Source organism: Sciurus carolinensis, chromosome 4, assembly GCF_902686445.1.
Source record: "Sciurus carolinensis chromosome 4, mSciCar1.2, whole genome shotgun sequence".
Taxonomy (NCBI): Eukaryota; Metazoa; Chordata; class Mammalia; order Rodentia; family Sciuridae; genus Sciurus; species Sciurus carolinensis.
This window is the reverse complement of record NC_062216.1, coordinates 96,597,638-96,612,973: the sequence shown is the minus strand read 5'-3', so window position 1 is coordinate 96,612,973 and position 15,336 is coordinate 96,597,638. Positions and strand designations below refer to the sequence as shown.

At 34.9% G+C, this 15,336-nt stretch overlaps 1 protein-coding gene across 3 annotated transcripts in view; it reads left to right on the top strand.

The window, feature by feature from the left end:
* Ipo8 (importin 8) overlaps positions 1–15,336 on the top strand; it is a 70,752-nt gene that overhangs the window by 51,834 nt on the left and 3,582 nt on the right. For 2 of the 3 annotated variants that reach the window (XM_047548470.1, XM_047548469.1), the window contains 3 exons: positions 8,084–8,304; positions 10,648–10,853; positions 12,820–13,023. In XM_047548470.1, coding sequence (XP_047404426.1) covers positions 8,084–8,304; positions 10,648–10,853; positions 12,820–13,023 — 631 coding nt within the window. The remainder of the gene's footprint in view (positions 1–8,083; positions 8,305–10,647; positions 10,854–12,819; positions 13,024–15,336) is intronic. The other variant, XR_007108218.1, reaches the window with a different exon arrangement.

Genomic DNA, 15,336 nt, shown 5'->3' with positions numbered 1-15,336 from the left:
ATGTTCGTTAGGTCTAGTTGGTTTATAGTGTTAAGTCCTGTATATGCTTGATGATCTGCCTACTTGTTCTAACCATTATAGAAAGTGAAGTATTTAAGTCCCATTTACTATTGTTGAGTCATCCACTTCTCTTTTAATTTCTGTTCATTTTTGCTTTGTATTTTTTTTTTTTTTTGCTCTGCTGTTAGGTTTTTGTGTATATTTATAATGGTTTTATATTTCTGAGGGATTAATGTTTATCTGTCAAAATCTGATTTCTAGTACTTTGTTTTAATGTCTCTAATATTATTATCTTTTTTATAGTTGTGTTCCTGATATATTTTTTCCTATAGTTTTGCTTTCAGCCTACTGTATCTTTTGAATTTAAAGTGTTTTCTGTATAGTTTATAGTTGAATCTTGTTTTTAAATCCAATCTGACATCCTCTACTTTGTGATTTTATAATTCAGTCACATTCAATATTGTTATTGTTACATGTGGATTTAGTCTATTTTAGTTTTTTGTATCTCATGTGTTTTTGTTCCCATTATTTAATCCTTTACTACTTTTATTTTGAATTAAATAAATATTTTCTAATGTCACATCTTAATGTCTTTACTTTTTTCTTTTTTCATTTTTTTCTTTAAATTTTTTTATATTTTTAAAATTGTTTTTTAATTTGTTACTGCATTTTGATTCATTGTACACAAATGGGGTACATCATTTCATTTCTGTGGTTGTACACAATGTAGATTCACACCATTCATGTAATCGTACATGTACATTGGGTAGTGATGTCTGTCTCATTCACCATTTTCATACCCCCCTCCCTCTCATTTCCTTCTAAAGTTACTCCTTTCTTCTCTCACTCCCCCACCCCCATTATATATATCATCATCCACTTATCAGGGAAAACATTCGACCTTTGGTTTTTTTTTTTGAGTTTGGCTTATTTCACTTAGCAGGATATTCTCCAATTCCATCCATTTATTTGTAAATGCCATAATGTTATTTTTCTTTATGACTGAATAATATTCTGGTGTGTATATATACCACAGTTTCTTTATACATTCATCTGTTGAAGGGCATGTACGTTGGTTCCACAATCTAGCTATTGTGACTTGAGCTGCTAAAAACATTAATGTGGTTGCATTACTGTAATATGTTAATTTTAAGTCCTTTGGGTATAAACTGAGGAGTGGGATAACTGGGTCAAAAGGTGAGTCCATTCCAAGTTTTCTGAGGATTCTCCACACTGCTTTCCAGAGTGGCTGCACCAATTTGCAACTCCACCAGCAATGTAAAAGTGTGTCTTTTTCTCCACATTCATATTGCTTGTGTTCTTGATAATAGCCATTCTAATTGGAGTAAGATGAAATCTTAGAGTTGTTTTAATTTGCATTTCTCTAATTACTAGATATGATGAGCACTTTTTCATCTATTTGTTGATCACCTGTATATCTTCCTCTGAAAGTGTCTCTCCAGTTCCTTGGCCCATTTATTGATTGGGTCCTTTGTATTTTTGGTGTGAAGTTTTGTAAGTTCTTTATAAACTCTGGAGATTAGTACTCTGTCTGAAGAGTGTGTGGAAAAGATTTTCTCCCACTCTATGGGCTCTCTCTTCACATTCTTGATTGTGTCCTATGCTGAGAAAAAGCTTTTTAGTTTGAGTCCATCCCATTTATTGATTCTTGCTTTGATTTCTTGTGCTTTGGGAATCTTGTTGAGGAAGTCTGATCCTAAGCCAACATGATGAAGATCTGGGCCTACTTTGTCTTCTATTAGATGTAGGGTCTCTGGTCTAATTCCTATGTCCTTGATCCATTTTTTTTTTTTTTTAATATTTTTTATTTTTTTTATTTTTTTACATTTACATAGGTTAATGATGTTTATTTTATTTTTCCCCTCCCCCCACCCCTCCCACCCCTCTTTTCCCTCTATACAGTCCTTCTTTCCTTCATTCTTGCCGCTCTCCTTAGCCTAACTCTAAACCTAACCCTAAACCTAATGCTAGCCCCTCCCACCCCCCATTATATGTCCTCATCCGCTTATCAGCGAGATCATTCGTCCTTTAGTTTTTTGAGATTGGCTTATCTCACTTAGCATGATATTCTCCAATTTCGACCATTTGCCTACAAATGCCATAATTTTATCATTCTTCATTGCGGAGTAATATTCCATTGTATAAATATGCCACAGTTTCTTTATCCATTCATCAACTGAAGGGCATCTAGGTTGGTTCCACACTCTGGCTATGGTGAATTGAGCAGCAATGAACATTGATGTGGCTGTATCTCTGTAGTATGCTGATTTTAAGTCCTTTGGGTATAGGCCAAGGAGTGGGATAGCTGGGTCAAATGGTGTTTCCATTCCAAGCTTTCTGAGGAATCTCCACACTGCTTTCCAGAGTGGCTGCACTAATTTGCAACCCCACCAGCAATGTATGAGTGTTCCTTTTTCACCACATCCTCGCCAACACCTATTGTTGCTTGTATTCTTGATAATCGCCATTCTAATTGGGGTGAGTTTTGATTTGCATTTCCCTTATTACTAGGGATGTTGAACATTTTTTCATATATCTGTTGATTACTTGTACATCTTCTTCTGTGAAGTGTCTGTTCATTTCCTTAGCCCATTTGTTGATTGGATTATTTGTATTCTTCGTGTAGAGTTTTTTGAGTTCTTTATAGATTCTGGAAATTAGCGCTCTATCTGAGGTATGGTTGGCAAAGATATTCTCCCACTCTGTAGGCTCTCTCTTCACGTTTCTGATAGTTTCCTTTGCTGAGAGAAAGCTTTTAAGTTTGAATCTATCCCAGTTGTTGATTCTTGCTTTTATTTCTTGTGCTATGGGAGTCCTGTTAAGGAAATCTGATCCTGAGCCAACAAGTTGAAGATTTGGACCTACTTTTTCTTCTATAAGATGCAGGGTCTCTGGTCTGATTCCGAGGTCCTTGATCCATTTTGAGTTGAGTTTTGTGTAGGGTGAGAGATAGGGGTTTAATTTCATTCTATTGCATATGGTTTTCCAGTTTTCCCAGCACCATTTGTTGAAGAGGCTATCTTTTCTCCATTGCATATTGTTGGAACCTTTGTCTAGTATGAGAAAATTGTATTTATTTGGGTTTGTGTCCATGTCCTCTATTCTGTACCATTGATCTACCTGTCTATTTTGGTACCAATACCATGCCGTTTTTGTTACTATTGCTTTGTAGTAGAGTTGAAGATCTGGTATTGCAATACCCCCTGCTTCGCTCTTGCTACTTGATCCATTTTGAGTTGAGTTTTGTACAGGGTGTGAAATTTCATTTTACTGCATATGGATTTCCAGTTTTGCCAGCACCATTTGTTGAACAGGCTATCTTTTCTCCATTGTATGTTTTTGGCTCCTTTGTCTAGTATGAGGTGACTATATTTATGTGGGTTGGTCTCTGTCTTCTATTCTGTACCATTGGTCTGCATGTCTATTTTGGTGCCAATACCATGCTGTTTTTGTTACTATTGCTCTGTAGTATAGTTTAATGTCTGGTATTGTGATAACTCTTGCTTCAGTTTTCCTGTTCAGGATTATTTTGGCTATTCAAGGTCTCTTAGTCTTCCAGATGATGTTCATGATTGATTTCTCTATTTCTATGAGGAATGTCATTGGGATTTTAGTTGGAATTGCATTGACTCTGTATACCACCTTTGTAGAATGGCCATTTTGACAATATTAATTCTGTCTATCCAAGAACATGGGAGATCTTTCCATCTTCTAAGGTTTTCTTCAATTTTTTTTAGTGTTCTGTAGTTTTCATTGTAGAGGTCTTTCACCTCTTTTTCTAGATTGATTCCCAAGTATCTTATTTTTTGAGACTATTGTGAATGGAGTGGTTTTTCTAATTTCTCTTTCAGAGGATTCATCACTTCTGTATAGAAATGCATTAGATTTACACGTATTGATTTTATATCCTGTTACTTTGCTGAATTCATTTATGAGTTCTAGAAGTTTTCTAGTGGTTTTTTGGATCCTCTAAATATAGAATCATGTCTTTGGCAAATAGTGACAACTTGAGTTCTTCTTTTCCTGTTTGTATCCCTTTAATTTCTTTGGTCTGTCTAATTGTACTGACTAGTGTTTCAAGGATGATGTTGAATAGAAGTGGTGAAAGAGGACATCCCTGTCTTGTTCCACTTTTTAGAGGGAATGCGTTCGGTTTTTCTCCATTAAGAATGATGTTGACTGTGGACTTATTAGCATAGATATCCTTTACAATGTGGAGGTATGTTCCTACTATCCCTATTTTATCTAGTGTTTTAAGCATGAAGCGGTGCTGTATTTTATCAAAGGCTTTCTCAGCATCTTAAATAATCATATGATTCTTAACTTTAAATCTGTTGAGATGATGAATTACATTTATTGATTTCCAGATGTTGAACCAACCTTGCATCCCTTGGATAAACCCTACTTGATCATGGTGCACTATCTTTTTAATATATTTTTGTATGTGATTTGCCAGTATTTTGTTACAGAGTTTTGCATCTATGTTCATCAGGGATATTGGTCTAAGGTTTTCTATCCTTGACAAATCTTGGTCTGGTTTTGGTATCAGTGATACGACATGGATGTGTGTGGCTCTCTTTGCCTTTATCCTAATTGAAATTTGTGAGCTTCTTACATGTGCAGATTATTTTTGTCAGACTTGGGAAATTTTCACCTGTTGTATCTGTATTTTTCTCCCCTTTCTCTCCTCTCCTTTCTGGTACTCCTGTTACACATATGCTAGGGTGCTTACTTACGTTCCACATTTCCTTGAGGCTGTGGACATTTTTCTTCCCTTTTTTCTTCCGATCTTTGGATTTCATGATCTTTATTGCTGTCTTTAAGTGTGCTAATTCTCTCTTCTTCCATTTCGAACCTAGTGTTGAGCTTCTTTAGTGAAATTTTCATTTTGTTCATACTATTTACGTTCAGAATTTTCATTCACTTCTTTTTTTTAATAATGTTTGTTTTTATTGTATTTTATATTTGAGGTTTTGTAATCAAAGCTTTCTTTAAGAATGATTTCCTCATCTTCTTCCTTCACAGTGCTGGAGATGGAACCAAGGGTCTTCACTTTGCCAGGCAAGCACTCTAGACTCATCTATCTCCCAATCCTCCTTTATTCTTTAAGCATTTGTAGTGACTGATTTTTAGTTTTCAGGTTCTTTTGAGATTTGCCTTGTCCCTAGGAGAGTTGTTCTTGGCCGTTTCCTTCCTTGACTTTCTCTGTATACTCCTGGCCTATCTTGGCTTTGTCTATCAGTAAATTAGGAAGAATTGTAAAAAGTGGAAAAAATGAAAATTTCAGTTTGGAGCAGTGTGGTAGGTAATGAAGAGTTGAATAAGAGGATCATTTTTATCTGTATAGATTCATTTAAAGTCAGTAAGCAAGAATCTGTAATGTGGTATAGTAGTTTTCTACTCCTAAATCTGGGTTGTAGAAGGATCCAGGAAGTTAGTATTTGAGAATTTTATATTAGAAAGCTGAGGAATCCAGACTCTGTCTAATGGTTGTGAGCAGACAGTGCATTAACAGTAGCTAAGGAACACATCACCTTGGCATTCTGCTCCTCTGAATTTCCTGTTACATGGTAGTTAAATTTAGAATTTGGGTCAGATTCAGGTTTGACTTTTTGCTGAGAACATGTTATGAATGATGGTGTGTCTTTCTACCAGGCACAGTATGTCCAGTTGTCTCTCATCTTGTGAGGTTGGTGGTGTTCAAAGTGATATTCTAATTACCATTCCTTCTTCATTAATTATGTGAGCTCTTTCTATAAATAGAAATGTTTTCTCATAAATTATCAGATTATCCTGAGAAAGTTTGAGTATTCCCCTCGTTTGCTATAATTCAAGATAATACTTTTATTTCCTGACATCTAGAGATGACCAGTGAAGTGTTTTATTATGTTATTTTTATTTCATTATGTTGATTGGTATCATTATGAACTTACGGATTCAAATTTGCTTGAGGTGTTTGAATATGATCCACATATACAAAGATGTGTCCACTTTGGCAAGTGGGAACCTCTTGAATTTTGTCATATGAGTCCTTTTGACTAGACTCTGGTAGTCTTTGGTAGTTTCCATATTATCTGGTGGGACAAAGTATTCCAGGCTCATCTTAGAGGTCTCCTATCCTAGATTGCCCCACCCTGGGAAATGGTATTTCAAGATTATAAGCTGGGCATAGTGATATTCATTGTGCATTCATGTGTATGCTCTCTTTGTATGTAGATGTAGTATGTCATTGATATATTTGTATATCGATATACATCAGTTATATATTAACATTCATATGTAATTATTATATAACTTAGTGCTATTTATAGATAGTCACCAATATTGAGTTAGCCATTGTTTCTATGAAGAAGAACTAACATACTTTTTTCTTTTTTTAGTCTGTGCATCATTATTGCACATAGACACACATAGATGTTTCTAATTCAAATTCAGGGCTTTGCTATTTTTACTTAACCAAATTGATCCTATCTCCCACACCAAAAATTGTGGTTGTCATCATAATTACTCATGTGCTTTATTCCACTAATGATACAATAGTCTCAGAATAATTATATCAATATTATCATCAACATGTGATTAATATTACAGTTCAAGATTTTTTGGTAGCTCTTTTCACCTAAGGGATGTCCATACTCTAGGAATATATAAATATAAATATATGTAGTCAAAATGTAGTCAAATCATTAAATTTTAAAGTCATTAAAATGATTCCTATTTGGTTTTTTAATTTACTTCAATTTGTCTTAATTTTTAGGGGTTGCTTTTTAAAAACAAATTAATATAGAACATATACACAGTTCTAAAGTCTAATTTATAAAACAAGATATATTCAGAGAAGTCTAGCCTCCATCCCTGATCCTTTTACCTTTACTCCAATTCTCCATCCCACCCCCGACACTTTAAATTCATTCTTTCCTTGCCTCTTAGATACGCAGCAGTATATTGTCCCTGTTTTTCTTCCATCTTTCTTTACTTGGCAGCATGTCCTGCATCTCTCTCCACAGTGGTACCCGCAGTTCTTCTGCGCTCCTCTTGCAGTTGTATGGTGCTTTATTTGTGGATTCATATAACTTGTGCAACCTGTCTCCATAATCAGTTTTGTCCTTATGTATTTTAGTGTTACTAGTTTTAAAACTTAAAGATTTCTTTGTATTCCTAGTGGCTTTGTATGTATTAGTAAATATTAGTTAAAATGAAACTTTTCTTTTAAAACCTCTCAAAAAGAGCTTCAGACTTAGTTCCATTGTGGTTTCATTGATCCTCAACTAATTATTTGACCATGGTAATAATTTTTAATATACTTCTAATCATATGTGTTGTGCTATTACATTAGGACCAGGAATATCTATGTCTAAGTAAGAAATAAATATAGAGTTAGAATTAGAATCAGATGATTTTTATTTTAATGTATGGAGTTCACCACTTTTGGTACTGAGGATTGAACCCAGGGGCTCTATAAACAACTGGCCTATTTGTATTTTATTTAGAGACAGGGTCTCACTGAGTTGCTTTGAGCCTCACTAAGTTGCTGAGGCTAACTTTGAACTTTCCGTCCTCCTGCCTAAGCCTCCTGAGGTGCTGGGATTACAGGTGTGCGCAACTGCACCCAGCTTGTTCACCGCTTCTTTTTCATCTTTCATGCAATAAATTTTTTCAAGAGACATACTGGGAGTATCATACTCTTTAGTCCTAATCATTTATTTGCAATTTGATTCGTCAAAGAAAAATTCTACCTTCATCATTTTATCTAGCTGAGTCCATGCATGGGTTATTGCCACCATTTGTGCACTCTTACTGGACAGTCTTTCATGAACTTTAGTGTGTACTTAAGAAAGAGGATTTCCTGGCACTGCTGAAGGACTATTGTTTGCCTATTTAATTTCTGTGGGTTTTATGAGCTTATAAATCTTGTGAATATCTAAAAGTAATTTAAATAAGCAAACATTTTATTGTCATTAAGACTTAGTTATAGGTAGTACTCTTTACCAGCAAATAACTTTCTGTAAGTTATTTGGTTGCTCTGTGTATGGTTGACTTTTATTTTCTTTTTGTTCCCTAGTGCATTCCCCTCTTTGTTCAACTTGTTTTGGAGAGATTAACTCGAGGGGTCAAAACTAGTGAGCTCCGTACCATGTGTCTTCAAGTCGCAATTGCTGCCTTGTACTATAACCCTGATTTGCTGCTACATACTTTAGAGCGAATTCAGTTGCCTCACAATCCTGGACCTATCACTGTACAGTTTATAAACCAGTGGATGAATGATACAGATTATTTTCTTGGGTATGTGTGCCTTTTGGACTTAATACTGATTTTCTGTTTCTGGGAAGTATACTTTTTAATATATACATAGTATACCATGTGCAAAATAAATTTTCATATCATAGGAGCTATTTTTGGTGTATTAGTAACATGATGTTTAATTTTTAGAATATTAAGAATGTGTTTCAACAGTACAAACTAGTAGAAAGAATTCAGGTTCCAAAAATTAGATGTAGCCTCTTCCTAGTTTAAAAAAATTTTTTTTATACTTGTAGATGGATAGAAGGCCTTTTTTTGTTTATTTTTATGCAGTGCTAGGGTTTGAACCCAGTGCCTCACACATGATAGGCAAGTCTCTGCCACTGAGCTATAGCCCCAGTCCCTTCCCATTTGTTTTTGACTTTTGTGTGTCATTATATCTTTAGGCAGCAAGAATTAAGTGTCTGAGTACTATGACTATTGAGTGTCTGTGGGCAAACGTTCTTAGTGGAGTCAGGTTTCTAAGGAGGGTGCCTGTTCTGCCAAAGATATAATGTGCTGTCCTGGGATGTTTAGCTCTTTGCAGCTCTCAAGGGAGCCTGTTCTCCAATGTGGTCAGAAAGATTATTAATTTTAGCTTAGATATTGTCCTAGTAGGAAAGTTTGACTTTATGTGAAACTCTCTCCCAGTTTTCAAACATAGGAGCTGGAAATGTAGCTCAGTGGTAAAGCATTTGCCTTGCATGTGTAAGGCCTTGTGTTCATTCCCCAATGCCACAAAGAAAAAAAACCAAATTATGTCTGGGTATAGCTCAGTTCGAATGCTTACCTAGCATGCATGAGGCCCTGGTTCAATCCTCAGCATTGTGAGAAAAAAAAAGGGAGGAGGGCAATGTTCAAACACAGGAAAAGTGAGGTCCCAAGTTGTCATTAAATGCCCATCTCAAGTCACTCAAAACATGTTGACCATATTATGTTAGAATTTGAGCTTGATTGCTGTCTTAATTTGTTTTAAAACCCTGGGAACAACTAGTGCTCTTTTTAAGTTTTGTGAGTTATTATTTAGAAAAACTTGCTGAGGGGAGTAGACACTTCAGCAGAAGTGATCAGTGAGTGCACTACCATGTGGGTGGGTAATGGTGGAGGCCTACGTTAGGATGGTAGAATAGGATTGAGTGAACATATTTAGAAGATGCTATGCCTGTTTTTTATTTGTAGAAGCCTGAAATTTGACCCTCATTGAGTTTATTTTTAAAATGAAGGGAAAAACATTCTTCAAAAAGAAATTGTGCTAAAAGTTATCTCTGACAAAGATTTGGAGAGATTTGTTCATGCAAAGTTATGCAGTTGATACTCTTATATCTTTGTCAGCATGAATGAGCAGTTTTTTAAAGATAAAGGCTTTCTCAGCTGTCGCATAGACTAGGTATCCTTGGAAAGTGCTTCCTTGGATTCTTTAGAGACCCACTTGATAATCATCTTTTCTGCTATGATCCACTTGTCACCTGGTGTGGACTACTAGTTTGGTACTACAAGAATGAGAAAGCCCTCAGGTCAAGTACAATTCCTGTTATGTCATACGACTTGACCATTTGTAATTCAAATGAAGCAAGCAATGCAAATAATGAGGAATAACAGAAGCCTGTAAAGTATTCATGAGCTCATTATATTATAATCTCATTTTAAATGAATTAAACCACTGCAAGTAATTTTTTTTTGTTCATGCTTGCAATTTTTGGTGGTTATACTAATATAATAGTCTTTAATTCTTAGTATCTTTAGTTTTAAATAACTTAAAGGAAACTATAAAAAAATATATCTAATATAAATTGGTCAAACATTTTTCCTTCAGAATTAAATTTTCCTTATCCCGTCTTATAGCAGAGGATGCTAGTAGATTTATTTAGAGCCATTAAGTTCAGCTTACTGGATGTTGAATTTTTGAAACAGCTTTTGGCACCTGGGGTTAGTGTAGAGTGCCTGTGCCAAGAAATCTTGAGGCCCAGTCTAATGGGAGAAGATTCTGGGGAACTCCATGATTTCCATTGTATAAGAATTTTCTGCTTTAGCAAAACCCATTATGCCAACACTCAGATATAGCATTATCTGAGTATAATGCTATACTGACATAGTGTAATCAATCATGTTAGTATTACAGCAAGATTCACCATGCTAATTGCAGAATGTCATGGGTCTTTAATGATAATGATTTATAAAACTTTTTTAAATGTAGGATTTCATATAGTACAAAATGAGATATTTCTGTACAATCCCAATGAATAAACCTTAGAGTTTACCTTGAACATCTCTTTTTGTAATTTCTCTGGGTTTTGTCCTTTATTGCATTTCTCATGTCTACATTTTTTTTTCCTTGAAATTTTGCAGGCATCATGATCGAAAGATGTGTATAATAGGACTGAGTATCCTTTTTGAATTGCAAAATCGACCTCCTGCAGTAGATGCTGTGGTGGGACAGATTGTCCCTTCAATACTTTTCCTTTTCCTTGGCCTAAAGCAGGTCTGTGCTACTAGGCAACTGGTAAACCGGGAAGATCGCTCAAAAGCAGAGAAAGTTGACATGGAAGAAAATGGTAACGTGTTCTCATTGCGGTGCTAGAATTGATTTTGATTTGAGCATTGTTTTCTTTGACGTTTAGTCTGTTTGGCATCATAACAGATTTAACGTTCTTTGGCTTGAACATTTAACATATATTTTGGACTTGATTGACTTGTTAATTGTATCATGTGGGATAATAGATTTGTGTACTTCTTAAAACTGTCAACTTAATGTTTTTTAAACCTGAACCTAATGATGTTGTGATACATTGGTAAATGTATTTGTAACACAATCATATGGTCTTGATACGAGTTAGCAACTGAGCATTTTGTTTTCTCGTTAGTGCTAAAAGTCTCAATGAATGCAGCAGCCATGAATTGAGTGAAACACTAGATTAAGAAGAGTGGAGATTGATTTTACAAAAAAATTGTTAAGTGATTCATCTTCCAAAATTATTAGTGAGAGATATATTTGTGGTTTAAATAAACATTTAGAATAAAGTACAGAAATGAATGTAATTTGATCAATCTAAAGTCAGATTAAGATTGTTAATATCAAGAATATTTTAGACATTTTATTTAATAATGAGATTGTAAAACTACTTGCTAGGACCCAGAAAGTAGTACTATCCACTTCTGAGTGGAGTTTTTCCTCTTCTGGTTAGAAACATACATTTATCTTTAGCTAAGAAAAATCAGAATTCTTCCCAGAAAACTTAAAAAACTATTTTTGATGCTAAACTTTGTGATTTTGGCAGGTGTAGACTTACTTTTTGTTTTAACCGGTATCCCAGTTTGTTTTTATACAAGGAATTTTAAACTACCTTTAATCACTCTCACTACAAAATTTTCTGGTTTTTCTGATTTCTGAGATCTTTTGAAGTAAGCTTCTTTCTAGAAGTTCTTTTTTTTTCTCTTTTTTTTGGGGGGGGGCTAAGCATATGCCAATGATTGTAAATTTTTTTTCATTATGTTCTCTTTCTAATTTCTTGCTTTACTATTTATTGGCTTATAACTAATATGGCTTAAAGGAAATTCCTCTAGTAATATTCCCAGACTTGTTGAATTTCCTACTGAAGTGTAGAATTGTTAACTAGCAAAGGTATTTCTTGCTATCTTTGTAATTATACCTTTGCCATTTCTCCCCACTACATGTCTGGCCCAAAACTATGGTTTCTTGTCTTATCCCTATCTTGTAGTTTAATTCACCTGTTTCAGTATGCTGTGTTTTTTTTTTTTTTTTGGGTGCTGGGGATCGAACCCAGGGCTTTGTGCTTACAAGGCAAGCACTCTACTGACTGAGCTATCTCCCCAGCCCCAGTATGCTGTGTTTTATGGAACTAGTTTTAGATGAATGTTGCCTGGTTAGGGTTTACTGTAGGTTTTTCCTCTTACGTTGATTTTTGTTCTGCATTTATTGCCTTCTGGTTATAGTATTTCAGTTAAAATACTCACGAATCACTTGGAACAGATCACTGAAAATAGGTCATGTATAATCTGGCTTTTAACTTTTCAAGCTGACTACTTTATTATTCTTTATATTTTTGCATTTTTACTATTTCTATTAGAGGAAATGACCTCCTCATTTTGGTACTTCTGAGCACTTCCTAATCTGTTTAGTTGATGAGAGACCTGAATTCTCAATGGGAGGTCATTGTTATTTAAAACATGTATATTGATTGCAAAATCATTTGGTGTCTTTTTTTTTTAATTGACAAAGAATTATGGGAAATCCTCAGTTAAATAGTATTCTCAAATTAATGAGTCAACTGTAGTATAATATTAACAATGTTCAGATCTAGGGAAATTGTTTTCAGTGAGAAGGATAAAACCATTCTCCATTATCAAACTAGAGTAAGATAAGGTTTATTTTTATGTATTTATATAAATTGTTGTTTTTCCATTTCTACAATTTTTAATAGTTTTTGTTTTTTTTTCATGGAATTTTATGTATTACCCTTGCATATTTTGATTCCTTTTAAATAATTAATGGGTCTACAGAGGAGATTTCCAGTGATGAGGAGGATACGAATGTAGCTGCTCAAGCCATGCAGGCAAATAATGGGAGAGGTGGAGATGAGGAGGAAGAGGAGGACGACTGGGATGAAGAAGTGCTGGAAGAAACTGCCCTGGAGGGGTTCAGCACTCCACTTGATCTTGACAATAGTGTGGATGAATATCAGTTCTTTACACAAGCTCTGTTAAGTATGTCTTTACTCCCTGAACCTTGAGCTATTTCTTAGATAATATTCTGGTACTTGTTTTGGGATCTGACCCAAAATTGGGATAGACTCTTAAAATTTTAATTTTTTGTTGTAGAAACACCATACATTGCAAAATGAAAGGAATTAGCATAAAGAAGCTCTCTTCACTCAGTCCTAGCATCTTTTGCCATTGTAAAGCAATAGGGGGAGCCTGTGGGTTATCCTCACAAAAGCAATTCCGGGCAAATGTGTTGTTGATCCTCTAGGCAAAAAGGGAGTAAGCATTTACAGAAAGGAATGAAGTATTTCGGGTGATATTGCTTAAAAATGATGGCGTAAACCTATTAGTAATTCACAGTCCCTGTGGGAGGGAACAGAGAGTAGCTCTTTACTACTTAAGCAGTTTGCCAATTTTGTACAGCAAGACGCATAAATATAGTTAAAGGACTCATTGAAGATCGGGAGAAAATATTTACTAAATGTATGGTACATAATATCCAAAAGCCTTCTACAAATGAGTAAGACCAATAAACTAGTATAAAAATGGGAAATGGAAATTTTATGGAATAAAAGTGAATGATACACCAATGATAATATTTAGAAAATTATTAAAGACATTATAATGAAAAAAATCCCACTAATGTATATTATTTCTTTTATGGTTAGGTGGTTTTTCTGTGATTGTATTATAATATAACTTATTTCTACTGTTGGACATTTAGGATTATTTCTAGTTTTTTTTTTTATAAAATTAAAGTGGATATGCTTGTATATAAAATGCTTTTACTAACGGGGACAATACTAGCATAATATATTGGCATCATTTAGTGTTGCTACAAATACCATTGATGAAGATAAAAACTACCAAGTTTTTATTGAAATTTCACAGGAATTAGAGGGGAAGAGTACAGGGAATATCATTCCAAAGCATTAGGAAAATGAAAGTATAAATGTGGAGATGGAACTATGAAGATGTGTACTAAGATAGTTTTTTCCAGACATGGGTGTGCACCCTAGTCACCAAGGAAGCTTTTAGGTCTTGGGTGGAGTCTCAGAATATATAGTTTATTTTAAAATTTTTCAGTAATGGGAATTAAATCCAGAGGTGCTTTACCACTGAGCTATACCCCTACCCCCCTTTTTTTTTTTTTTTTTTTGCGGTGCTGGGGATTGAACTCAGGGCCTTAGTGCTTGTGAGGCAAGCACTCTACCAACTGAGCTATTTCCCCAACCCCCCCTACCCCTTTTTTAATTTTAATTTTTTGACACTGGAGAATGAACCCAGGGGTGTTTAACCACTGAGTCACATCTGCACTTCCTTTGATTTTTTATTTCAAGACAGGGTCTCAATAAATTGCTGAGGGTGCCCTGAAACTTGTGATCCTCCTACCTCAGCCTTCTGAGTAGCTGGGATTATAAGTGTATGCCTCTGTGCCCAGTATGTATGCTATTATTAAAACACTCCTCAAGTGATAGTTAGGCATCCAGCTTTGGACCAGTTTGTAAAGACCACTGCTGAAAGACTCTGTGAAGGAGGGAAAAAGGACCAGATTGTAGTAGCCTTGAATTCTGGACACTATTCCCTAATGGAGTGTTGTTGAGGTTTTTCTGTAAGGGGGTTGACCTTGGGATGTGATAGTTTACCTTAGGGGAGTTTTCAGGTGATAATGTATAAAAAGAGCTGAGGGAACCAAACATTATGAGATAACTTTATTAAATTAGGAGTAATAGGGCCCTGGAGTAGACTATGGGATTTAATGGAAAGAAACCTATAGGTAGGAGACAAGACTCAGCGAATTGGACATGAAGAGAGCATGTTCAGAGGTTGTAAGGGCTTGGGATGGTTGCCTGGGAGACTAATAGAACTAGTGATAGAAATAGGGAGATAAATAGGGTTTGGGAGGAAAGTATTGAATTTGGTTTTAGTTGTGCAAAATTTGAGATGAGCTATCTAAGTGGAAAAGTTCAGTAGGTTAAGGGGAAGATTTTGCCTAAATGTACAAATTTGAATCCTAGGTGTAGGGGAAGATTTTGCCAAAACATACAGATTTGAATCCTAGGTGTAGGGGAAGATTTTGCCTAAACATACAGATTTGAATCTAGCGGAAACTGTAGGTAGTATGAAAATTCTAGAGGAAAATGGTAGCAAGTGAGTACAGGTGTGTGTGTCCCAAGATCTGTATTTTAGGTAACATTCGTAAATTCATAAAATTTAGAAAGAAGAACAACTTATTCATTTAAGTTTCATCATCCCCTTATTATCTGAAATAATTTTATTGTAATTTGATCATGCATTTTTCTGAGATAATAGTTG